The 27,189-nt window shown below is 35.9% G+C and overlaps 1 protein-coding gene across 2 annotated transcripts in view; it reads left to right on the forward strand.

Moving 5' to 3' along the window:
* Positions 1-27,189, forward strand: part of LOC122474016 (solute carrier organic anion transporter family member 1B3-like) — an 80,197-nt gene that overhangs the window by 50,677 nt on the left and 2,331 nt on the right. For both annotated transcript variants that reach the window (XM_043564951.1, XM_043564952.1), the window contains 9 exons: positions 528-674; positions 835-933; positions 1,202-1,444; positions 2,485-2,649; positions 4,250-4,445; positions 8,354-8,519; positions 10,617-10,801; positions 16,459-16,523; positions 19,618-19,735. In XM_043564951.1, the coding sequence (XP_043420886.1) occupies positions 528-674; positions 835-933; positions 1,202-1,444; positions 2,485-2,649; positions 4,250-4,445; positions 8,354-8,519; positions 10,617-10,801; positions 16,459-16,523; positions 19,618-19,735 (1,384 nt within the window). The remainder of the gene's footprint in view (positions 1-527; positions 675-834; positions 934-1,201; positions 1,445-2,484; positions 2,650-4,249; positions 4,446-8,353; positions 8,520-10,616; positions 10,802-16,458; positions 16,524-19,617; positions 19,736-27,189) is intronic.

A 27,189-nucleotide genomic window follows, 5' to 3' on the forward strand; every position in this document is an offset into this window, starting at 1 on the left:
TTTATTTACAGTTCTAGCTACGGCATACCTGTTTAACAGAATGAAAACTTCAAAATATTTTGTGAGTAAAAAGTAAGGGATTAATTAATTAATTAAGTTGCAAAACTTACTCAGCACACCACCATGCAGTCATTAAACCCTGATATAAAAGAAATCTTAAAAATATGGGGAAATTGACATAACATGGTGTTAAGTGTAAAAGGAGATTATAATATGATCTGGACATTAAAAAATATAATGTACATAAATATTATGCATATTTTTATGTGAACTGAAAATGTGGAAGATACATGCAAACATGAGAAGTAGCTCTCTGCATGTGGTGGGATTATAGATAACTTAGTTTTTACTTGTGTACTTTTTGCTTTCCTATATTGTCAAATTTTGTAAAGTAACTATGAATCAGTCTTATAATTCGAAAAAATAAAAAAAAATCTTAAATGGAATAATTAAGGGATTAAAGCAGTTGAGTTTCTTATATAAATGCTAAAATTAATATTTAAAATAAAACACTCTTGTCTGCATAGGTTGTGAAAAGGAATCTGGATCATATCTATGGATATATGTACTACTGGGTAATATGCTCCGTGGAATTGGGGAAACCCCCATAGTACCCTTGGGGATTTCTTATATTGATGATTTTGCTGAAACAGGACATTCTTCTTTTTATTTAGGTAATGTACAGAAAATATTAGATTTTATGATTACTTTCCCTGGGTCCACCCTTGAAATAATAGTGTTCCTAAATTCATTTTTTACTTACTAAAAAATTCTTTGGAGACTTGTATAATTTTATTATTGGCATCTGATAAAATTGTTTTATAATATTTTTAGGTACTTTGCATGCAATATCAATGATTGGTCCAATCATTGGCTTTATACAGGGATCTCTGTTTGCTAAAATGTACGTGGATATTGGATATGTAGATCTCAGTAAGTATAATAAGAACAAGGTAACATAATAATACTTTTCAAGTACAGGACATCATCCTTCCAAATACTGAATCCACTTTTTCAGTAGTCCTTTACTGACTATTTGTGTGATGAAGTGTGAACAAAATTAAAAAAATAGTGTCTCAGAATTGATGTAATAGAGTTTAATTTCTGTATCTATGAAGGGCAGCAGTCATTATTATTGCTCAGAATTTATTGCATTTCAAAATGATTTTTTTGACTGGCTACTTATAATTCTTTATTCTAGGCAGTATCAGAATTACTCCTAAGGACTCTCGTTGGGTTGGTGCTTGGTGGCTTGGTTTCCTTGTGGCTGGACTATTATCCATTATATCCTCCATTCCATTCTTTTTCCTGCCCCAAAATCTGGATAAACCACAGAAAGAAAGTACAGATTTAGGATCTTCGCATTTCCCCAAAACAAATGAGACAAGGAGTCAAATAGCTAATGTGACCAACCATGGGCAAAATATTAGTGAAAATATAACTGGTAAGTATTTCACATTTATAGTCAATTTGGAATTGTTAATTTCAAATGAAAGTAGACGAAACTATTTCTTAGTTGCCACTGGGCAAAAAGCATAGTTCTGACTCTGTTTGATGGAAACTTTTAGAGACGTATAGAACGAGATGTTTCAAGGTCCACGTCATCCATCTCTAGATAACCATACCTGGTCCTGTCTTGCTAGACTCTAACACTTACTACAATTATTTCTAAGAAAGTCCTTCCACTTTTAACATCTGTTACAATTAGTCACCCCTCTAATTATAGACCCAGACTACAAAATTCATGCCATGGACAGAAGTTATGAATTTTTCACACACTTGTTTGTAGGCACAGATTGTTCTACTATTATTGTAATAATGTCACCTGAGACACAACATCATTATTCTCTTCTCCTTGTACCACAAGAAAGGTGATTTATAATACTATATAGTATTTTAAAGCAGAAAAGTTGCATACCAAGAAACAGATCTGAGTCCTGCATTAAATAGAACTTTATAATTTTTTAACTTTGGTCTTCTCATTTCTGTGAACTTTCTACTTAAAAGTAAAATTCTACTTAATAATTGTATTATTAACATAAAAATTAATACTAAGTGCTAACAAATAAGAGACATTGCATGTCTATTCACTTTTGTTTCTTGAGCACCTAGCATATTGCCTGGGACCCAGTTGAAAACCAAATATTTGTTGAATGAATGAATAAATTAATTAATGATACATGCAGTTGTATGGTAGAGTGCTAAGAATAACCAAATATGAAGTGAACTGAGCAGGTTGCAAAACAGCATGTATGTATGATTTCACTTTGGGGTAAAATAAACTAATTGAATAGATATTAATGAACATATGGAAAAATGAAGGAAAATATAAAAACTGTTGACAGTAGAATTGTAGGGTACTCTGATTTTCTATGTTATATATTTAAGTAATTTTCAATCTTATATAACTTTTGTATTTATAAAATTAAGATATTAATGTATACTTAAGCTGCATTGTAATATCTTATCTTTATAATTTTATAGATTTTTTCCAGTCCTTGAAAAGCATCCTTACCAATCCCCTATATGTTATATTACTGTTTTCATCATTGCTACTGTCCAGCAGCCATATTGGTGCTATTACTTATGTCTTCAAATACATAGAGCAACAGTATGGTCAGTCAGCATCTGAGGCTAACGTTTTTCTTGGTAAGACACGTTATTTATGTTTGTTTGATAAGCTATATACTACCAAGTAATTGAGTTTCAAGTGACATTTCGTTGTGAAGGCAATTTTATATTTTAGTAAGTATAACTTCTAATTATTTTTTTGCAAATCTTGTTGAATTTGTCTGTCTCATGGTGTCATCATTGTTCTGCATTTGAAGTCACATATCATGCTATTTTTGAGAAGATGAATTCCTAGAAGAAAAGTTGCACGTGAATGGACTATTTAGATATAGTATCTGTATAATTGAATTTTATAGTTTAGTGTTGAGATCCTGAGACAAATCCTTTTGTAATGTAATCATAATTTCATAATTCGTTGACTTTAAATCAGAACTCAGCTACCTACAAAAAATAGGAAAGAGAAAACAAACACATCACTGATGTCTACATAACTCAAACAAGTATCATATTTTATGAGTTATTTTGCTATAATATCTGTTTCTAGTGACATATTGAGACTTGCTTTTGAAGAAAAGGTTTTCTTATATAATTCTTCCCTCACCACCAGTATAAAATGAGGTTACTATTATTTTATTTATTTATTTATTTTTGGAAAGAGAGAGAGAGAGCATGAGTTGGGGAGAGGAGCAGAGAGAGAGGGAGAAAGAGAATCCTAAGCAGTCTTCATGCTCAGTGCAGAGCCCAACACAGGGCTCAATCCCTCGACCTTGGGGTCATGACCTGAGCTGAAATCAAGAGTCAGACCTCAACTGACTGAACCACCCACGTGCCCCAATATGAGATTTTTAAGAGCAGTACATTACCTAGTACAGTACTCAGCACATTGTAGAAACTCAGTAAATATTTGATAAATTAAACTGAACGTCTCAAGTGGCATGTGAGTAGGTCTTAAGTAAACAAGAAAATGATAATTATGTTCAATACTTTTATTGAACTTAAGGTAAAAGTTTAAGTGGTAAAAGTTGAGTTTGACTCCCAGTAAGGTTCCCAGCCTGAATTATGTTGTTGTTGTTGTTGTTGTTTTTGTTTGTTGTTGTTTGTTGTTGTTGTTGTTAGAGGGATCTTTACTTTTAATAACTCTTGCAGGACAATGACATGGAAAAGTTATAATAGGGGTCATTTTTAATACCATATTTAGGCCTATTTATCATTTTAGGGTATATGTGTGTTGGGATGAATAAAGAAGAGATATTAATTCTAGTATTTAATTTTAAAGTGATAGACAAATTTAGAATGAGTTTTTAAGGATTGGAACTCTTCATTTTGAGGAGGTGTAAAGGATTTAGATGGTAGAATGCAAGTCTCATAGACAGGTGATATTTTGTTGCTGTTTTCCAGAAGAAACTCCCTCATAGAAACCATCTGTTCAGATATTCAAACATTCTCAGTCCCCGACTTTTGCTATAGGGGGACCCAAATTCCCAGCACTGGCATCAAGAAGTTATTTTTGTTTCTCCCATGTGCTACACTGGGTCTCCTACCTCCATGCAGGGCTATTGGCTTTCTACTTAAGTCGTAAGATGGGATACATTTGGTTGATGTACTCTGTGTTTCATATTATAACACATTTCGGAATAACCATATTTATATAACAACAATTTTTTTCTCTTATTTCTAGGAACCATAACCTTACCAACTGTTGCAACTGGAATATTTACAGGAGGATATATCATTAAAAAATTCAAACTTAGCTTGCTTGGAATTGCCAAATTATCATTTTATACCAGTGCATTGGCCCTCATATTTCAACAATTCAACTTTGCAGTAATTTGTGAAAGCAAATCAGTTGCTGGCCTAACATTGACCTATGATGGGTTTGTATATGTCAATATATTAACTGCACAATGTATAAATTATACAATGTAAAAGACTATAAGTAAAACAGGGAAGATAACAATCTTAGATAAACTTTTTTTTTAATTTTTTTCAACATTTATTTATTTTTGGGACAGAGAGAGACAGAGCATGAACGGGGGAGGGCCAGAGATAGAGGGAGACACAGAATCGGAAGCAGGCTCCAGGCTCTGAGCCATCAGCCCAGAGCCTGACGCGGGGCTCAAATTCACGGACCGCGAGATTGTGACCTGGCTGAAGTCGGACGCTTAACCGACTGCGCCACCCAGGCGCCCCAGATAAACTTTTTTTAATTGAAATTTCAATTTACAAATTCTTAAAACCTCCACTTCCTAAAATCTCAAAAATTTCTCCTTTTATTCCTTCCTAAAAGAAAAACTACATAAGTTGTAATAATAATAGTTATCTTTTGGGCTTGTTTATAATGACTGACAGGTACTTTTACCCTCATTTTATAGATAGGGAAAGCAGGGTGTAGAGAAATACACATATTACAAGACTAGCAATGTTAAGATTCTGACTTAAATTGGGGAGTTTTGACTCCAAAACTTTTAGTCTTAACCACTACAATTTTGGATGCATTATAAAAGGAATATAAATAACATTTTCCAAAAGTGACTGAAAAATTCTTATCTACAGTTAACTGTAATGTTTAACAACTATCTATTTTATTTTAAAGTGATAGACAAATTTAGAATGAGTTTTTAAGGATTGGAACTCTTCATTTTGAGGAGGTGTAAAGGATTTAGATGGTAGAATACAAGTCTCGTAGGCAGGTGATATTTTGTTGCTGTTTTCCAGAAGAAGAAACTCCCTCATAGAAACCATCTGTTCAGATATTCAAATATCCTCAGTCCCTGACTTTTGCTATAGGGGGACCCAAATCCCCAGCACTGGCATCAAGAAGTTATTTTTGTTTCTCCCATGTGGTACACTGGGTCTCCTACCTCCATGCAGGGCTATCGGCTTTCTACTTAAGTCGTAGACTTTCTACTTAAGTCTACTTCCTTACATTGTATTGAATTCTCCTTTTCTGCAAGCTAATACTGTTTCTTATGATATTATCTTTATTAGCAGTAGAATTAATAAATATCCTATATATGATTGTATATTAGACCTGGGAAAACCTTTACTTTGTAGTATTATCTGAAGTATTCCCAGTACGCCAGTCTCTACCCCAAATTAGGGGCAGGATTCTGGTGTAGATTTCTTATAATCTCCAGAATATAGCCATGAATTTAAGCTTGGAAAGGTTCACATTCAGACAACAAGGAAAGATCTTTGGATTATGCTTGTATAACTGTGCTATGTAGTGCTGGCTCTGAGCTTCTAAAGTCTCGATCTCATGAGGTGTCAGTTTGAACTTGTCAAATTTCCCCACAACTGCTTACCTAAACACCATCCTATTCTTAGATACTTGTCAACCTGGTCTTGAATTATCTCTCTGCTTCCTCCCAGTCCTGACTGTTGGTAATTACTCCTATCCACCCAGCATTACCCACTCCGGTAAATACAGAGTACTTAGAACATTGAAATTTTTTTATTCCAAGCTAGTTAACATATAGTATAATAATGGCTTCAGGAGTAGAATTTAGTGATTTATCACTTACATGTAGCACCCAATGCTCGTCAGAGTAAGTTGGAACCCCTAATGCCTATTCACCCATTTAGCCCATCCTCCTACCCAACACCCCCTCCAGCAACCCTCAGTTTGTTCTCTGTATTTAAAAGTCTCTTGTGGTTTGCCTCCCTTTCTGTTTGTATCTTATTTTCCCTTCCCTTCCCCTATGCTAAACTGTTTTGCTTCTTAAACTTCACATGAGTGAAATCATACGATATTTGTCTTTCTGTGGCTGATGTATTTCACTCATCATAATACATTCTAGAACATTGAACTTTTGAGGTAAAAGAACCTTAGAGGGGCACCTGGGAGGCTCAGTCGGTTAAGCATCCGACTTCAGCCCAGGTTGTGATCCCATGCTTTGTGGGTTTGAGCCCTGCATCGGGCTCTGTGCTGACAGCTCGTAGCCTGGACCCTAGTTTGGATTCTGTGTGTCCCTCTCTCTCTGCCCACCCCCACCACTCTGTCTCTCAAAATAAATAAACACTTAAAAAATATTTTTAAAAAAGAGCCTTAGAGATCATGAAGCTCAAACCTCTTAAATCCTCTTAATTTATTAGTTGAGACCCAGAGGAACCATAACTTATTTGAAGTCACACAATGACTCCAGACTGATGCTATATCACATCAGTAGTTCTAAGGGCTCCCAAGTTGTCAGATATGCGTTAGCCTAAAGCCAGTTTCCTAAAAGCATGTATACTAACTGTGCTATCTATTCAAAAGAAAGCAGCTAGAATTGTGTGGGATTATTTTCCTTCAGTAATTTTACTGAGTGCCTCCTTAAAGATCAAGAAGATTTATAGGATACATCGCTGCCTTCATGAAAATCATAGTTTAATCATAGTAAATAATAGAATAGATGTATTCAACATTTATGAAGTGCTAGTAACAGAACTAACTTTTTAAAATATAAATAAGTTCAGAGTTTCTTTGAATGTGGCCTTAGGGTCAATAGGAGTCCCTGAGACCTTATTGAAGTCTCAGCAGATTCTAAACTATTTTTATAATAATACCAGAATGGTATTTGTCTTTCTTATTCTCATTTTCTCATGAGTGTAAAGTGATATTTTCTAAGGCTACAATAATGTAATGATAACATCAGTCTGGTGGCTAATGATGTGTGCTTGTGTATTCTCATGTATTAAACATTTGTAGTATTAATTTCTAATTAGAGTCTATATATACCAATACCAATACATATAACCCACTTGAACAAAAAACCTTTGGGGTCCTCAATACTATGAAGGGCTACTGAGAATAAAAACTTGAGAACTTCCTTATTAATTTTTTTTTTTCCAAAAAGTCCCTATGCGATTGATGTCATTATCTCTGACTTACAAATGGCAAAACTGTTTTAGGAAGAGTAGTCACAAGTATCTTATTCAAAGATAATTCATCAATTCTCAAATGTTATCAAGATTTTTATCAAAACCAAAAGCATAATTTTAAAAATCTATAAGCAGAAAATTAAATTATACAAATAATCCATTTTATAATTTTAGCCATGTTATGAAATTATATCTTATAAATACAACCATGTTTTATAGTCCATCATTTTAAAGCATGTTGTCATTGCATTTAAAAATTATATGGAGTTTTTCTTGTCTTTTTTGAGTGATTTTATTTTTGATTTTTAAAAATTGATCCTTAGGAGTTCTGCTTTGACCATATTGAATTATTTTCTTATGTAGTTGAAATATAGATTTTAAAATTCAAACTAAGTAACACTAACAGATTCATGGGACTTTATAGTAAGCTGGGGAGAACTTTAGTTTATCGCCTTACTGAAGAGAAACTGAGTCTCAGAAAAATGAAGTGACTTGTTTAATGAATAATTTCTTGGTAGGATCACAAAGATCTCCTATCTAAGTCTTATTGATCTTTTTTTTTCTTTACGTTTTACTTTTTCTAGGTCATAAATTATGTCTGGGTGAAGATGGGGGTATGTGTTAAGTTAATAAGCAGTATTAAAAATGCCATTTTTGCATCATCATTCACCAAATTTCTCTGGTTAAAGCCCAACTGTTTTCCTTGTTTCTCTTCTGCCCTCCTCTGCTTTCTCCTTCCCTGCCCTCCTCATCCTTCTCCCTCTCCCCTCGTGCCCTCCTCTCTTCCTCCCTTCCCTTTGCTTCCCTTTCCTACTCTACCCTTCCTTTCTCTTCTCTCCTCTCTTCCCTCCTTCTCCTATTTCTCCTTCTTCTTTCTCTCTCGCTCTCTTTTTGATATATGTCTACCTTATATTTCCAGAAATAATCCAGTGGCATCTCACATAAATGTACCACTTTCTTATTGCAACTCAGACTGCAATTGTGATGAAAGTCACTGGGAACCTGTCTGTGGAGCCAATGGAGTAACTTACATGTCACCTTGTCTAGCAGGTTGCAAATCTTCAAGTGGCAATAAAAAGTCTATAGTGAGTATTTGTTTTTACTTTCTCTTCTCTCCTTGATCAAAATCACATATTTTGTTTACCTATTACTTATCAAATCTTTCTGAAAGTGAAGTCTCCAGTAAAAAGATAAAAGAAAAAGACTCCCAGTATTGTCTGTCATTGTGATAGTTGTGGGGTTGTGTTTAACCTCCAATAAAATCCTGTTTGAAACACAAATGGGTTTTTCTGTTGCATGAATTCTCATTGAGATTATTTCTACTTTCCCCCTTGAATTTATGAGAATATGACTGTCTGGAATTTAAATGCATTTAAGATCTCTAGGAAGCACTTCATTTGACTAATTAGATTCAATTAGGGTTACTTTATCCTCTACCCTTCAGAAGTTAGGGGAAAGTCCTGACCCAACAATTTGTCAGTACTTTCTGCCTTTCCAGTACAACAATCTATATACAAAATTGCCTTTAGGCTCACCACCCTTTTGACTTTCCAAAAAATTAATCAAGGCTTCATGCTCACTTGACTATCCAATTCTTGGCTTCCAATTTTCATATCTCCAAGGGCAGCACTTCTATCCAGTATAACTTAGTCATTTGCCTACCTATTCCAGACCACTTCCATAGAAATACCATATCCTTCTTCACTTAAAATATTCCCTTCCATGCAAACTATGGGTTCTCCCTAATTCTCTGGGTTAATTTCCAGTAGTTGGGGATCAGGTATTCTACTTACAATCTACTGAGTACTCGCAAAGTTGGGAGCCATTTTCTTATCACCAACATTAGCAATATAATCAGCTTATGATCAATCATTGCCCTCTTCCACACATTTCTGTCTTTGATTTTCAAACTTTTTCCATCTTTTCCTTGTCCATAACCCTACTAATTGTATTATTGAAGGGTACTGAGAATTTGAAGAATAAAGCACCCAGAGTCTTTGAGGCCAGGCCATAAATTAACATCCAAGGACTATACTTAAAAACCCCTATTTTATATTCATGGCTCTAGTGCTTTTCACTGAGAATGCCCTGTTTAATCCATGGTCCCATTGGCCCCTTAGTGAAGGCCTGGAAGAGACATGATGTTAGAATCCTAAAGAGAACTCTGTGTACTGTGGAGACATTTTCTTAATGCTGGCATGACTATAACATTTGGGGATTGCTGGGGAGTTCTTTTACCAAATCCTTAGTAAGAAATCATCCCTTCCTAATTACTCAAAATAACGTCCTTTGTACCTGAGTTTGGTTATATTGGTCAATAGGCTTGATACATAAAGGATTCCTCCATATTATTCCTAGTGAAAAAGTAAAGTTTGATCATCAGATAAGTACGGATTCAAATTCTCTTCCAATTCCTTCTTCAATAAATAGTCTAGAGTACTAAGAAGTTTAAGCTTAAGTGAATTGCTTTTTTTTAGCCTAGCCTTAAAACAGGATTTATTTAAGCCACCTATATAAATAAACTGCCTGCCAAATCAAATCTCTAAAATCATTTGTTCCTAAGATTTCTTCTCCTGTGCTCTATTCATTAGGGTATTCTGTTGTGTTGAACCTCCCTGGTGATAACATCATCTATCCTCTAATCTGTCATTATGTTCTTGGATGTTGTGTTTGCTGTATAAAGTAGTTCCAGTATGCCTGCATAGTTCCTATTCCCCTAGATTCTGCCCCAATTCTAATGGGTAGCTCCAGGCTTTGCCCCCCCCCACAAAACTATATTTTCTGGATTCTCTGAGTAGCCTCTCCCCAGAAGATATTTCTGACACTTAGTAGGATTGTTAAGGAGAGTAACTAGATGTTTTATAGAAAGTAAAAGTGACTGGGAGAAAATTATTTAAAAGAATTTATATTAATGAGAAATTATTTGCAGAGTTTCAAACATTAATTTTTCTATTCTTTTCTAATTTTTAAATTAGGAATGAGTTAAATGTTAATAGTGAATTGCTTTTTTTCTAGAGTAATAGAGGAAACAATTTTACCTTTCATCTATTAAACAACTGTATGTTTTAAAAACTAAACATTTTAGCTTGATGGGTGAGACTTCTTTAGCTATAATTAAATGATTTAAAACCCAGTCATAATTTACAAATATATTCTGTAATATCTCAACAACTATTTTTTAGGTGTTTTATAACTGTAGTTGTGTGGAAGTAACTGGTGTCCAGAACAAAAATAATTCAGTGAATTTGGGTGAATGCCCAAGAGACAATCATTGTACAAAAAAATTTTATATTTATGTACTGGTGCAAGTCTTGAACTATTTTTTCTCTTCATTGGGAAGCACCCCAACTATCATGCTGGTTTTTAAGTAAGTATGACTTTTTAAAAGCACTTTAATGTATATTTAGACAATAAACACACCTAATAATGTACATATTTTCCATAATATATTAGGAAAATGAATTTATATTTTGTTACATTTTAATTTTTAAGAATGCATTTTCTTAGGATTATTGTGATACTCCAATGCCATAATGAATGATAAAAAGATTTCATATTTTCTCCTCTTATGAAGAATTTTGTGACATGGAGTGACTGAAAATCACTTCAATTCTGAAAAAAAAACCCATGTTGTGATTCTAAAAGAACTTCTAATTTTGAGATGCCTTACACCAGGATAAGCCTGTCAGAGTGAATCAACCATTGATTTAATTGAAAGAAAACATTTGGGAGCCAGACTGTGTAATGTAAACCATCTACAATATTCTAAAGTTTTCATATACCCTCAAAATTGCTTTTGACTTGGTCTCTCAATTACCCTCATAGATAAGAAAAAAATATATGAGCAGAATTCATTCCTTTTTTCACTCATTAGACTAATACTTACACCATGCTTGAAGAATATTCCATGGTGAATAAAACAGATACACATTAGAATATTACAGGAAATAATGATGTAAGAAAAATAAGTTTAAAAATAAATACATAATTAGAAACTGTCATTAGTACTAGTAAGGAAAAAGAACAACATTAAAGAAAATAAAGAGGAAAACCTAATTGAGGATTGAAGCGAGGAGCAGTGAGAAGAGGACTCAGAGACTTCTCAAAAAAAGCAACATTGAATCCTAAAGTCTAAAGAATAGGTTAATATTAGTCAAATGAAGAACTTTATAGAAAAAGAGCATCAGTGCCAATTCTTCAAGACCAGAAAGAACTGGAGTGTTTGAGTTGGTTGGAACATACTGAGTGAGAGGGCTATGACATAAGATAAGATTGGAGAGTTAGGAAGGGAGAAGATCACACAGACCATGTTGATGAAGTTAATTGTTCAGTTACCTAAAACTGAAAACATATTAAAACTTGCATGCATATCTCAAAAATATACAGGTGTAAATATGGTAACCTGGGTTAACATCCAAATTATACTTTTAGGACCTAGGTAGTTAACCACAAGTTCACTGTCAGCCAACAACATGACATGGAAGGGAAAGAAAACAAATGTGATAAGTTGTGTTAAAATGAATATACATGAGTAGACAGAATCTATAATTGTTTAAATTTTATTCTTACCCCAAATCTTGTTAAATTATTTATGCTAATTTATTCTACAGCTATGTCTCCACCTTAATATAAAATGTCTATTCAAAAACAGAACTCTTCCATATTTGCCAAATTACACATTAATTATCAGAAAAAAAAACTCCCTCAAAATTCTGCATTAGCTTTATCTAAGTCTTAGCTTTAAAAAAAATGTTTTAGTGCTTTATTTTTTAATTTTTTTAAATGTTTATTTTTCAGAGAGAGAGAGAGCAGGGGGAGGGGCAGAGAGAGAGGAAGACACAGAATCTGAAGCAGGATCCAGGTGCTGAGCTGTCAGCACAGAGCCTGATGCGGGGCTCTAACCCATGAACCATGAGATCATGACCTGAGCTGAAGTCGGACACTTAACCGACTGAACCACCCAGGTTCCCCTAAGTCTTAGCTTTTTAATTTAAAATCTTTTCAGAGTGAATAGAGGGTTTTAGAGAACACTGTTTCATCATTGATGACATTTATGTTTTACCTTATTAAGTGGTTAAGATAAACATTACCATCAAAAACATTTACTGATCTCTCACCAGCCTTTAATTTTAATGAAAGAAAACTTTTGTGAAGCAGACTGTAGAATAAAAATATGAACTTCAGTCTATTAATGATTTTCCAATGCTTACATCATAAGGCTATTATTAAAACTAGACTAAGCAGGAATGATTATATTCACTCATTCATTATATTCATTTTGTGTGTCAGACACAATTTTAGGTGCTGAGACAGAACTATGAACATAAGTGATAAAGGCTCCTCTTTTACTAGCTTCCAGTGAGGGTGAAAGACTGGATGGGTATAAAAGAAGAAACAATAAATAAGCAAGTAAATATGTAAAATAGAAGTATTAAGCACTAGGAAGAAAAATAACTCAGACTAAGAATATAGAAGTGGGGCAAATAAATGATAATAATTCAAATATTGTGCATTGGAATTCACTTGATAAAAGAGCACAATAAAAAATGAGGGTATAAGCTATGCTGATCTGGGTACAAGTGAAGAGCATGGTCCAGATAAAACATACCCTGTGGGTCACAGTAACAACTTTTGAGTTTATTCTAATTGTATTAAGAAGCCAGCAGAGCCATTAGGCATTAAAATTATACACCTGACTTATCCAATTGTAAGATGACTGGCTGTTGTGTGGAGATCAAGTTTTTGGGACTCAAGGATGGAATCAGGGAGAATGGAAGGCTTTGATAGTTCTTCACAGGATGGGAATTTGATTGAGGATAGTGATGGTAAAGGAATTAGAAAGTGATATCAGTTTGTCTTTTATCTGTTTTTAAAACCAAGTCAATAGTATTTGCTGATGGATTGAATGTGGCATGTAAGAAGAAAAATTTAAGGATGATCTCAAGGTTCTGGCTCAGCTCTGAGAAGATGGTGGTACTTTCAACAAACTGAGGCAGACTAAGGAAGGGTAGTTGAAGATAGTGGATAAGCAAGAATTTGTTCTATCCCTGTAAGTCTGAGATGCCTATTGATGAAATATTGGAGCTGGAGACATTAAATTTGGAATGAATAACACACAGATGTTATTTACAATCTTGGTAATGTTGAGACCTTCTAAAGATTGAATACAGATAGAAATAAGATTCTAGAACCAAGACCCAGGCACTCTAATCTCAAACCAAGAATAGGAGGAGAATCCATTAAGGAAACTAGGAAAGAGATTCCATGAGGTTGGAGAGAAACCAAGAAGGTGTGTCATGGCAGTTAAAGATTAGGAAGTAATTCTTGGATTTCATTATGTACTTGTCACTAGATTTAACAAAAGTAATGCATAAAGATGGGAGGAAAGAAGGGCTGTTTTGCAAAGAACTAAGAGGAAATGCAAGAAGGGGAAGTGCAAATACTCAGGGAAAATCCTTCATATTAGTAATGTTATATAAAGAAGCAGAGAAGAAATGTGGTAAGCTAGCAAGGGTGTGGTGTCAAGATTTCTGTTTATGTTAGATATTATAGCATGCTTGTGTACTGATGAGAATTATCCAGTAGAGTTTAAGGAAATTGATGGTACAGGAAAGAAAGGGAACATGACAGGGGAAGGTGAAAGGGGATATGAACAAGTGCATGGAGTTTATTCTATAACAGAAAGGAATGTCTTCTATGTGAGTAAAAAAAAAAAAAGAGTTACATGTTTAGCTTTACTCATACAAGGGTATTGAAAGTCTGTTCTGATTGCTTCTACTTTTTCTGCTAAATAAAATGCAAGGTAATCAACTAAGAGAGAGGAGGAAAAAGAAGTAGCTTGAAATGAGATCAGAAAGTGGGAACTAGTAATCTTTAAGGTTGGGAGAATAAACTGGGAAAGTGGGCTAGTAAAATACAGTAGGATTGTACCAGAGGCCCTGGGGGGTTGTACTTATGAATTTAAAATGAGCTTAGTCAGAATGTTTGAATGATTTCCTCAACTCAGCACAGCTCTGGAGGGGTCGAATGAAAAAGGTAGGGGTTGGATGAAAGCATTTTTGCTTGCCTGGGACAATAATGGATGAGAGGGACATGAAAGTTTAAGGTATATGAAAGGAAGGATGATAATGAGAGAACATGGTAGGTAAGAAATTAGGCGGTGAAAATGGAGATGGGTGGGGACAAGGTGGAGGGTGGCAAGGTCCTGAAGAGCCCTGTGGATCTGAACTTTGTTGGAGTTGGTTTAGTGGATACAGTGAAGTTAAGAGGTGTTATGAAGAAGGGAGCTCAAAGCTGATAATTAGGGAAGTATGTACTGATTGGCATGACCATGCAGTGGGTGAGATAACCCCAAATGGGTGAAGAGGTCAAGAAACATGTAGGCCAGAGCTTTGAGAGGATGGTTTACATGGATTATTAAAATAACTAGGAAGAGTGGCAGATATAGTTTTGGGGAAAAAATCACAGCCTAGTACTAAAATTGCCAAGGAATGATGCGGGGGCGGGGAGTGTTGTGCTAGTCCATAGATATTTCAGCCAGTAAGTTAGAGAATGATATATTAGAATGGCACAATACTTGAGGGAAGTTAAAGGTCTTTCAGAGGAGGCACTAGGGTCTGCAGGTAGTAAAAAAACAAGGAAGGGAAAAGGCAAGAAGGACATCTATTCTTGAGGCCCAGTGAGACTGCAGGCTGTGGGAGAAAAACAGCCCCCACTTGAAAGAGTTGCATTGAAAGAGAACCATCAGGGGGAAGCCAGGCTTTGTTAGAACAAGAAAGTGAAAAATTTCCTAAGAACATATGATCTAAAGATTTTCCTGGTAACAAGGGATATAATGGAAGAGTTTGAGTGCTGTAAGAACAAGAGACTGGGTGTGATTAAAGAATGAACTAAACCATGTAAGAACCCAGGGACTCAGGAATATGGAAACTGATACTAAGAGAGGTTACATGATTTCTCCAAGTCACTTATTCAATATGAACCACCATTATCTCCTTATTCAAGAATAAGAACTAGCATGGAATGTCATAGGAGACACTTAGACATCTGTTGAATGACTAAGTCTGCTTATCTCTATGAACAAATACAGTCATCCAAACAGTTCAGATAAAAAAAAAAACACCTTTGTATTAGTTAATCAAGTATTTCCATAGAAATGTTCCATAGAAACAGTCATCTCCTCCCTATCCTGCCATTACTGCTGGATAATTCATTTCACTTGAAATGTATTAGGCTATCACAGGTATGGTAGTGTCATCATCTCATTGGACACAGAAAAATGGAATGGTGGAAAGAAATTTCTAAATGGAAGAGTGAGTTAATTTCTAAAAGAGAGGATACAAATGTGCTTGTTCCCTTTAAAATGCCATTTACATACATTAGACACTAGAATACACAGGTATCTTTTTAGCAGAAACGGCAGAAATAAGATGGTAAAAGAGTTCTTCTCCTCACACCAAGACCTCAATAAAAGCATCTGCTGTATCACGTGAACTGTGTCAACTGAATGGGTCACAGGAGATCTGTTTCTTTGTAGGCATAATAGTCTGTTTCAATCACAAACTGATAGGATTTCAAAGGATCAATTGTGAAAATGCTAAACTGTCTTGAAATCTCAATATATTGAAAAATAAGAGAATAATAATTATTATCACTCATATGTTCCCGTTTTAAAATAACTGAAAGACAACTTGAAATGTCAGCCATTCACTTGAGGGTTTTCATTTGAACATGAAGAACAATGCCACTGAGTATTTGTTTGTTTGTTTGTTTATGAAAGAGTAAATAGGGGCAGAGAGAGAGAGGGAGGGAGGGAGGGGAAGAATCTTAAGCAGGCTCCATGCTCACCATGGAGCCTGATGCGGGGCTTGATCTCATGACCCTGGGGTCACGACCTGAGCTGAAATCAAGAGTCAGATGCCTAACTCACTGAGCCACCCAGGAGTCCCAAGAAATGTTTAAGTATTGAACTTGGTTTGGTATTTTGGAGATGTTTAATGTTTCTTTGCCCTTATTTTATTTCAGAAATGTTCAACCTCAGCTGAAATCCCTTGCAGTGGGTTTCCATTCACTAACTATACGAGCATTAGGTATGCTAAATATAGAGATTAAAAATTTAAGATATAAATTTTCATGCCAAAGCTCACAGACTGAATATAATTAATTTCCAATTATAAGAAATGTTTAGAAGTTACAATTCAAAATAATTTCTATTTTTGTTGTAAATAAAAAAATGAGAGGAAAACTAAGTAACTTAAAAGAGAATTTGTTCATTCTAGTTAACGTCAAGGTTTAACTAGAACAAAGAGTCATCATATTTGTTTTACACTCTTTTTAACACAAAGATAAGTGATCCCCCAAGTTTCTCTACTTTTAGAATTAGGAATGTTACTTCCCATAGGCAAAGTGGAGGGCCTTCCTTCTACACAAAGACGTTAATGCCCAAAACAGCTTGGAAGTACTGGGTATCCGGTCAGGCTGAGATTGTGTGAAACAACAGGAGCAGACTTTTTGCTTTCCCTCTTCTCTAAGGCTGGGGACCCTAACCTTTATCAGAAGTTAAAAATGAGAGAGGAAATGGGAACTAAATGGTAGGACTGAACATCTGGGACTAAAGGAGTGTTCTGAACGAAAGAAAGATCAGGAAGTAGTGTTTTATGTTGTTAAAGAGTAGGGCTGTAGGCTCCAGAGGTTAGAGTCCTATTTCTAAATATTCAAATGAGGTGATTAGTACAAGATATAGGATATCGCCCTTTTCCCCTTGTTGTCATTTGTCATTTATACCACACAGATTTCCCTTGCTAGCTCAACAACTCCTAACTTAACTCCTGTGCAAGCCCCTTTGTAAGATGTATTAACATAATATGCTTATTCCTGGGAAGTAGGAAAAGAGCACCATTCCTCTAGGGATTGGGGTAGAAGACTGACCATGGCCTGGAGGCAGCCACTGATGGCAGAAGGAAAAGTAAGCGAGAGGGGCCAGTCCCTGGGATCCGTGCAAGCAAAAGGAAGAAACATAACTCTATGGCTAATTGCATTGGAGAAGTTGTACAGGAAGTATATTTGAGAAGGCCACAGATCCTTAAAGGTAGAAAGAGGAAATACAAAACACATGGAGAGAAGAAGATGGAGGTGCTGCAGGATTCCACTTAGTTCTCGACCCAGCCTTCCTTCTGTTCTCTAATCTCACAGCTCTGTCTGTCCTAGAAGCTTCCTGCCTCCACATATGATGGAGATGCCTCACTCCTAGAAGCTAAGCCATAGAAGCTAGCAGATGAAATAGAATGTGGAAGCAAGCACTCCTCCTTAGATTCTGAAATAAGATTGAGACTAGAGGAAATTATTCTAATGCCATAAAACAGAAAGCAAGGAATTTTACCATCCTAATTGAGCACATTATTTTGATGTGTCCAATATATGGTGCAATAGAACCTAACTGCTTTTATGGGGAGAAAAAAAGTGCATCCTGAGTAGTGAACTTTCACAAATAATTTTCTTGAATACAAAATATGTGTAAATTGTGAGGATTCCATAGAGAATCATTAAACTGAAAAGGATAATCAAAAAATAGATAATTTGAAGTTTTAAAATTCTAGTAATGACTTAAGATCAAGGTTGTTACCTAAAACATTTAATGCATTAAGTTTGGTCAGTTTGGTCAGACTGGTGGTATTATATGGGGAAAATAAATTATTGGCATGCATTTTTCATTTTTCAAAGGGTGGCTGTAATTTGTGGAAAGCTGCAGATTTTTCACCCATTTTCTCAGTACCAGTTTTCCTCAGATATGTTTAGCCCAGACACCAGAATTTTGTCATCTCCGATTTTTCACTCTCAGAAAATTGAGATTAATTAAAAGTAAATGGAATTAATAAAATTTGTGAAATATGAATCACTACCACTTTTATGTAACAAAATAAAAATTGTCAGCCACTCATCAAAATACAAAAAGAACAAAGTAAAAACATGGCCACTTCAGTTCCACCATATGCAATATAGATCTCTACTGGCATGTCCCTAAAATTTTATTCAAATTACTAGTCCTTTGAACTAGGAGTTTATCTCAGAGTTTATTAAAATAGCAGTAGGAATAGATGGGCACTTCTTCTATAAGGCAGCATATGTATTTCTAAAAAGATTTACATTCTGTAAAACTGTACACTACAAATAAAACCTGGGTTAGGCACAGACCACTAGACACCTAGGCATCATTGTCATCAGAACATTAACAGAAACAAAATTCAGCCACCAGCCCTAACTTGAACAGCCCATGCTCCTTCAGGAGATTTTTAAAATGTGCACAATCAATGGAGAGAAAATGCAGGATTGTGGGCTTTAATGACACCAACAAAGTGGAAGGGGAGCTCTAAGCCAAGAAAGGACAACCTGCCAAGATGCCTAGAATTCTGTGAAGCTGAGCCTGTGCTTGTCTGCGGAGGAAGAGCTAGTGTTGCCATTTACCTTCTAATTTGTTGTTTGTTTATTTAGTTTTGAGAAATTGAGCATGAGCTGTGGAGGTACAGAGAGAGAGAGAGAGAGAGAGAGAGAGAGAGAGAAAGAGAGAGAGAGAAAGAAAGAATCCCAAGCAGGCTCTACACTCTGTGTGGAGCCTGACACAGGGCTTGAATTGTGAGATCATGATCTGAGCAGAAATCAAGAGCTGGACGCTCAACTAATTGAGCCACCCAGGTGCCCCTACCTTCTAATTTTCTTAAAAATAGCGTACAAGACTCCCCTGACTTTGCAGTAATTGAGTTGAGAACATTTACCTTTCCCTGTGAAGTTATAATTCTACTCCCATTCCTCAGCTTTCCTTGCCTAAGAAAAATTATGTACGAACCAACATAACTTTCATGTTTTACTCACAACATTCTCCTTTTCACCAGTCAGGCTTAAGTTACTTGGGAATCATAAGAACAGAGTGTACATGCGTTTAATGTTCCATCTTCTCTTCCCTATGTGTGGCGGGTGAGGTAGATAACAGATATCTATGCTATTATATGTGATTTGAGCCTTTGAGATTCCTAACAGTCTCAATTATTGAGTAAATTTAGGTCAAAACAATGGAAGAGTGCTTTAAAATTTTCAACTTTTACTTAATATAAAATGTATCAGTGTGGAATATCACATAGTTATGTTTGAAACTTGTTTCTTGAATTGACCTTTTCTCATCTCATGTTGCAGGAGGAATTCCAGCTCCTATATATTTTGGGGCTCTGATTGATAAAACATGTATGAAGTGGTCTACCAGCAGCTGTGGGAAACGAGGGTTTTGCAGGTTGTATAACTCCAGATTATATGGGTAAGATGTCATAAATATATTTCTTGAATTGATTTTTTCCTTTGACTATATTAATTCCTAAAAGATGACATGTCATTTTCGGTATAATAATGATTATAAACACCATTTAATGAACTTTGTATTCATGTTGTATCAGGCAGCATGGTATCTCATTTTAATACTCTTAGCAACTGTAGGAGATGGATTTTTTTTCCTTTTTCCTTAAATATGAAGAAATAAAGACTCAAAAAGAATAAGTAATTTGTTCAAAATCATACAGTAAATAACAAAAAGATCTGGGATTTGTACTCAGGTTTTTTTGTTGTTGTTGTTTCTAAAATCTCTCCTAATACTAAAGAAAACTATGTTCAGTGACATTCTGGCTTCTCTAAGATGATATAAAATGATCAGCTGGAGCTCTGGTCACAGGTCTGGAAAAAAAAGGAAAAACGTTGTTTCTACAATCTTCTATTCATGGGGAAACAACTGGATGGTCATCTAGAAAAAAAATAGTTGCAATAGTACTTTAACCTTACATAAAAAATAAATGCACATTAATCAAACACATATATTTACAATATGAAACTACAAGTATTAGAAAAAAAAAACTCTGGTAGAAATACTTTTAATTATCTAGGAAGCAGGAATGTGTTGCTCAGTATGATCCTAGCCCCTAAAACCACAGTAGAAAAAAAAAACCAAAACTCTGTGTCCCAAAACTGAGGCAAAGTTCAAAGACAAAATGTAAATTGGAAAAAGAAGGTGTAACTTATAACCATCGAATATATAAACCACATCTTTATCCATTCATCAGTTGATGGACATTTAGGCTCTTTCCATAATTTGGTTATTGTTGAAAGTGCTGCTATAAACATTGGGGTACAAGTGCCCCTATGCATCAGCACTCTGTATCCCTTGGGTAAATTCCTAGTAGTGCTATTGCTGGGCCATAGGGTAGATCTATGTTTAATTTTTTGAAGAACCTCCACACTGGTTTCCAGAGCGGCTGCACCAGTTTGCATTCCCACCAACAATGCAAGAGGGTTCCCGTTTCTCCACATCCTTTCGAGCATCTATAGTCTCCTGATTTGTTCATTTTGGCCACTCTGACTGGCGTGAGGTGATATCTGAGTGTGGTTTTGATTTGTATTTCCCTGATGAGGAGTGACATTGAGCATCTTTTCATGTGTCTGTTGACCATTTGGATATCTCCTTTGGAAAAGTGTCTATTCATGTCTTTTGCCCATTTCTTCACTGGATTTCTTGTTTTTGGGGTGTTAAGTTTGGTAAGTTCTTTATAGATTTTTGATACTAGTCCTTTACCCGATATGTCATTTGCAAATATCTTTTTCCATTCTGTCGGTTGCCTTATAGTTTTGTTGGTTGTTTCCTTTGCAAGTGCAAAAGCTTCTTATCTTGATGAGGTCCCAATAGTTCATTTTTACTAGTAATTTAATTCCCTTGCCTTTGGAGATGTGTCAAGTAAGAAATTGCTGCAGCTGAGGTCAAGAGGTTGTTCCCTGCTTTTTCCTGTAAGGTTTTAATGGTTTCCTGTCTCACATTCAGGTCTTTCATCCATTTTGAGTTTATTTTTGTGTATGGTGTAAGAAGGTGGTCTAGTTTCATTCTTTTGCATGTTGCTGTCCAGTTCTCCCAGCACCATTTGCTAAAGAGACTGTCTTTTTTCCATTGGATGCTCTTTCTTGCCTTGTAAAAGATTAGTTGGCCATACATTTTTTGGTCCAATTCTGGGTTCTCTATTCTATTCCATTGGTTTATGTGTCTGTTTTTATGCCAATACCATACTGTCTTGATTACACGTTTGTGGTAGAGGGTAAAGTCTGGGATTGTGATACCTCCTGCTTTGGTCTTCTTCTTCAATATTACTTTGGGTATTCAGGGTCTTTTGTGGTTCCATAACAATTTTAAGATCATTTGTTCTAGGTTTGAGAAGAATGCTGGTGCAATTTTGACTGGCATTGCATTGAATGTATAGATTGCTTTGGGTACTATCGACATTTTAACAATGTTTGTTCTTCCAATCCATAAGCAGGCAATCTTTTTCCATTTCTTTGTCTCTTCTTCAAATTCCTTCATAAGCTTTCTATAGTTTTCAGCATACAAGTCTTTTATATCTTTGGTTAGGTTTATTCCCAGGTATTTTATGATTTTTGGTGCAATTGTAAGTGGGATCAGTTTCTTTATTTCTTTTTCTGTTGCTTCATTATTGGTGTACAGAAATGCAACTGATTTCTGTACATTGATTTTGTACCCTGCAGCTTTGCTGAATTCATGTATCAGTTCTAGGAGTCTTTTGGTGAAGTCTTTTTGGGTTTTCCTATGTAGAGTATCACGTGGTCTGTGAAAAGTGAAAGTCTGACTTCTTTGCCGATTTTTATGGATTTTATTTCATTTTGTTGTCTGATTGCTAATCACTATGTTAAACAACAGTGGTGAGAGTGGACATCCCTGTCATGTTCCTGATCTCAGGGGGAAAGCTCTCAGTTTTTCCCCATTGAGGATGATATTAGCTGAGGGCTTTTCATATATGGCTTTTATGATGTTTAAGTATGTTCCTTCTATTCCAACTTTTTTAGGGTTTTTATTAAGAAACCATGCTGTATTTTGTCAAATGCATTTTCTGCATCTATTGAGAGGATCATATGGTTCTTATCATTTCTTTTATTAATGTGATATATCACATTAATTGATTTGTGAATATTGAACCAGCCCTGCAGCCCTGGAAAGAATCCCACTTGATCATGGTGAATAATATTTTTTATATGCTGTGGAATTCAGTTTGATAGTATCTTGTTGGGAATTTTTGCATCTATGTTCATCGGGGGTATTGGCCTGTAGTTCTCCTTTTTTGTGGGGTCTCTGTCTGGTTTAGGCATTAAGGTAACAGTGGCTTCACATAATGAGTCCAGAAGTTTTCTTTCTATTTCCATTTTCTGGAACAGCTTGCGAAGGATAGGTATTAACTCTGTTTTAAATGTCTGGTAGAATTCCCTAGGGAATCCATCTGGGATTTGCTGGGAGATTTTTGATAACTGATTCAATTGCTTCACTAGTTATGGGTCTGTTCAAATTTTATGTTTCTTCCCATATGAGTTTTGGTAGTGTGTGGGTGTCTAGAAAACTGTCCGTTTCTTCCAGGTTTTCCTATTTGTTGGCATATAGCTTTTCATAGTATTCCTCTGATAATTCCTCGTATTTCTGAGGGATTGGTTGTGATAAATCCATTTTCATTCATGATTTTTCTATTTGGGTCTTCTCTCTTTTCTTTTTAGAACTCTGGCAAGGGGTTTATCAATTTTGCTTATTTTTCTTTTTGAAAAAATTTTTAAATGTTTTTATATTTTTGAGACACAGAGACAGAGCATGAGCAGGGAAGGGGCAGAGAGAGAGGGAGACATAGAATCCGAAGCAGGCTCCAGGCTCTGAGCTGTCAGCACAGAGACTGATGCAGGGCTTGAACTCATGGACGGGTAGATCGTGACCTGAGCTGAAGTCAGACGCTTAACTGACTGGGCCACCCAGGTGCCCCGCTTATTTTTTCAAAAAAACAACTCTGTTTCATTGATCTGTTCTACAGTTGTTTTTTTTTTTTTTGGATTCCATATTGTTTATTTCTGCTCTGATATTTATTATTTCTCTTTTTCTATTGGGTTTGGGGTTTCTTTGTTGTTCTGCTTCTAGTTCCTTTAGGTATGCTGTTAGATTTTGTATTGGGGATTTTTCTTGTTTCTTGAGATAGGCCTGGATTGCAATGTATTTTCCTCTTAGGACTGCCTTAGTTGCATCCCAAAGGGTTTGGATTGTTGTGTTTTCATTTTCATTTGTTTCCATATACATTTAAATTTCTTCTTTAATTGCCTTGTTGACCCATTCATTCTTTAGTAAGATGTTTAACCTCCATGCATTTGGAGGTTTTCCAAACTTTTTCCTGTGGTTAATTTCAAGTTTCGTAGCATTGTCATCTGAAAGTGTGCATGGTATGATCTCAATTATTTTATATTTACTGAGGGCTGTTTTGTGACCCAGTATGTGATCTATCTTGGAGAATGTTCCATGTGCACTTGAGAAGAATGTATATTCTGCTGCTTTAGGATGAAAAGTTCTATATATATCCGTCAAGTCCATCTGGTCCAGTATACTAGTCAGGGACATTGTTTATTCACTGATTCTCTGTAAAGATGATCTGCCCATTGTTGTAAATGGAATATTAAAGTCCCTGCAATTACCACATTCTTACCAATAAGGTTTATGTTTGTGATTAATTGTTTTATATATTTGGGTGCTTCTGTATTCCGTGCATAAACATTTATAATTGTTAGCTCTTCTTGATGGATAGACCCTGTAATTATGATATAATGCCCTTCTTCCTCTCTTGTTAGAGTCTTTAGTTTAAAATCTATTTTTTTTCCAGATATAAGTATGACTATTCTAGCTTTCTTTTGACTTGCAATAGCATGATAGATGGTTCTTCATCCCCTCACTTTCAATATGAAGATGTTGTCAGGTCTAAAATGGGTCTCTTGTAGACAGTAAATAGATGGGTCTTTTTTTTATCCATTCTGATACCCTGTGTTTTTTTATTAGAGCATTTAGTCCATTTACATTCAGTGTTATTATTGAAAGATTGGGTTTAGAGTCCTTGTGTTATCTGTTTCAAGTTTCAAGGTTTCATGCTTGTAGTGATGTCTCTGGTGCTTTACAGTCTTTACAACACTCACAGAGCCCCCCTTAAGATCTCTTGTAGGGCTGGTTTAGTGGTGATGAATTCCTTCAGTTTTTGTTTGTTAGGGAAAACCTTTATCTCTCCTTCTATTCGGAATGACATACTTGCTGAATAAAGAATTCTTGGCTGCATATTTTTCCTATTCAGCACGTTGAAAATTTCCTGCCACTCCTTTCTGGCCTGCCAAGTTGCAGTAGATAGGTCTGCTACTACCCTTATGTGTATATCCTTGTAGGTTAACGCCTGTTTATCCTTAGCTGCTTTCAGAATTCTTTCTCCATCTTTGTATTTTGCCAGTTTCACCATGATATGTCTGCAGAAGATCAATTCAAGTTATGTCTGAAGGTAGTTCTCTGTGCCTCCTGGATTTCAGTGTCTGTTTACTTCCCCTGATTGGGGAAGTTCTCAGCTATGATTTGTTCAAGCACACCTTTGGCCCCTTTCTCTCTCTTCTTCTTCTGGAACTCCTATGATACATATATTGTTCCATTTCATTGAATCCCTTAGTTCTCTAATTCTCCCCTTGTGATCCAGAATTTTTTTTTTATATCTCTTTTTCTCAGCTTCATCTTTTTCCATAATTTTATCTTCTATTTCACCAATCTCCCCCTCTGCCTCTTCAATTCTCGCTGTCAACCACCTCTAGTTTATTTTGTACCTCATTTACAGCATTTTTAATTCAGCATGACTATTTTTTAGTTCCTTGATCTCTGCAGCAATAGGTTCTCTGCTGTCTTCTATGCTTTTTTCAAGTCCAGAGATTAATCTTATGACTGTTATTCTAAATTATTATTCAGTTATACTGTTTATATCTGTTTTGAGCAATTCTTTAGCTGTCCTTTCTTCCTGGAATTTCTTTTGAGGAGAATTCTTCTGTTTCATCATTTTGGCTAGTTTTATGTCCCTTATGTATTTTAAAAGCTTGTTATGTGTCTTGCGCCTCGAGAACTACTATATTAAAGAGGGGTAATACACTGTCCAGGGCCTGGCCCTTCAGGAGGTGTTTTTTGGAGAGTGTACTTGCTGTCTGTTGTTGTGAGTTTGGTTACTTTATCTCCCTACTCATAGTGATGTTTTGAACCCTTCACTAGGTGTGCTTTGATTTGTTCCTTGAAGTATCCCCAGAAAGGAAAACAAACAAACAAAAAACACACAGAAAACAAAAACACTCAAACACACGCATAAACAAAAAAAAAAACAAAAACAAAACAAAAACAAACATGAGCCACAAGTAAATAAAAGGGTGGAGGAGGTACTGATGGAAGAGGCCTTATCCCATACAAAGAGAGAAATGACAAGGGAGGGGAAAAATAAAGAATAAAAATTGACCAGAAAAACTATATGGCTTAATCCAGAGAGAAAGAGTAAGAAAAATAAAGAAGGAGTAAGGGAAAAAGAAAAAGAAAATAAAGTTATCCATACAGAGAAACTGTAGGGCTTAATCCAGAGAGAGAGAAAGGAGAATAAAGAAAGAGATTTGGAACATGTATCAAGAGAATGGATTAAATATGTCTGTTTAAACAAGCCAACAACCAGAGTAACCAGACTAGAGGAGGGAAGAGATAAGAAGGAGAAAAGGAAAGAAGAATGTATTTATATAATAAGAATTGTCTGAGAATTAAATCAGGCAATGCAACAGCGCTGGTCTGGAGTAGGGGCCATCTGGTTCATCAGTATCAATCCCACTCCAGTAGATACACAGTTATCAGGTGCGGAGGGGCGTGGTATGGTGTGCGCTGGCCTTGCCTCCACTGTGCCCCCCCCCACCCCGGCTGTCCGTTGCTGAAATCCCACCTTGTTGGTGATGAGGAGAAAATGGTGACACCCCAGTCTCTCCTCCATGGGCCAGGTGTCCCAAACCACTCTGTTTGAGCTGTCCTCACTGTGCTGCAGCTGCAAATGAGGCGTTTTGTCTTGCTCCGCCAACTCCTGTGTCCTGTTGCTTGGCTGGAATTCAAACTCCCGCTCTGTGCACCCAGTACTGGGGAAGCAGCACTCCATGCTGCCCAATAGGTGGTCCCTAACTGGTGGGCACAGGCCAGGCAGCTGACCCCGGTCCCAGTCCGGAGAAAGCCCCTCAGTTAGAGATTGCCTCTCTCTGTCCCAGTCTGTGATTTTTTTTTTCTTGTCTAGATACAGACCTATGCTTCCCCAGCTGCTCCTTCTCTTCCCTTTGTCTCTCTGCAGAAGGGGATCCCTCCCCTCGGTTCATTTTGTCTCTTCCAGTTCACAGTCACACACCTATGACCCATAAGGTTGTCCTGGTGGGTCTCTGGAAGCCACAGTCTCTTTTCCTCCTGGACTCTTGGAGTTCAAAGTCCTTTAGCTTCAACACTACTTTGTGAGATGAGGGAACTTTGGATCCCCCTACTTCTCCACAATGCTGGCCCCTCCTCCTAGAAAGGATCTTAAATACACATTGCCAAGTGAAAGAAGGCAGTCTAAGAAAACTACTACTTTCTGCCATGAAGTTTGCAATATTGCAACCAGCTGGAGATAACTAACCCTCTTTAGAACTCTTAACACTTTGAAGCTCACTCAAGGGCCTTATCACTTTCCTTTTGGTCAGTTGTGTTCATTGCCTAAAGTACTTTGAAAAGTACTGCCTAGACATTGTCTAAAGTGGAATTTTAAAAAAGAGCAGTGTGTTCTCCAGTGAAGAAACAGCAAAACCTAGTCACCTTATGATTTTTTTGGATTTAATATCTGAGGTAACCAGACAATTGTTCAT

Source organism: Prionailurus bengalensis, chromosome B4 (genome assembly GCF_016509475.1).
Source record: "Prionailurus bengalensis isolate Pbe53 chromosome B4, Fcat_Pben_1.1_paternal_pri, whole genome shotgun sequence".
NCBI lineage: Eukaryota > Metazoa > Chordata > Mammalia > Carnivora > Felidae > Prionailurus > Prionailurus bengalensis.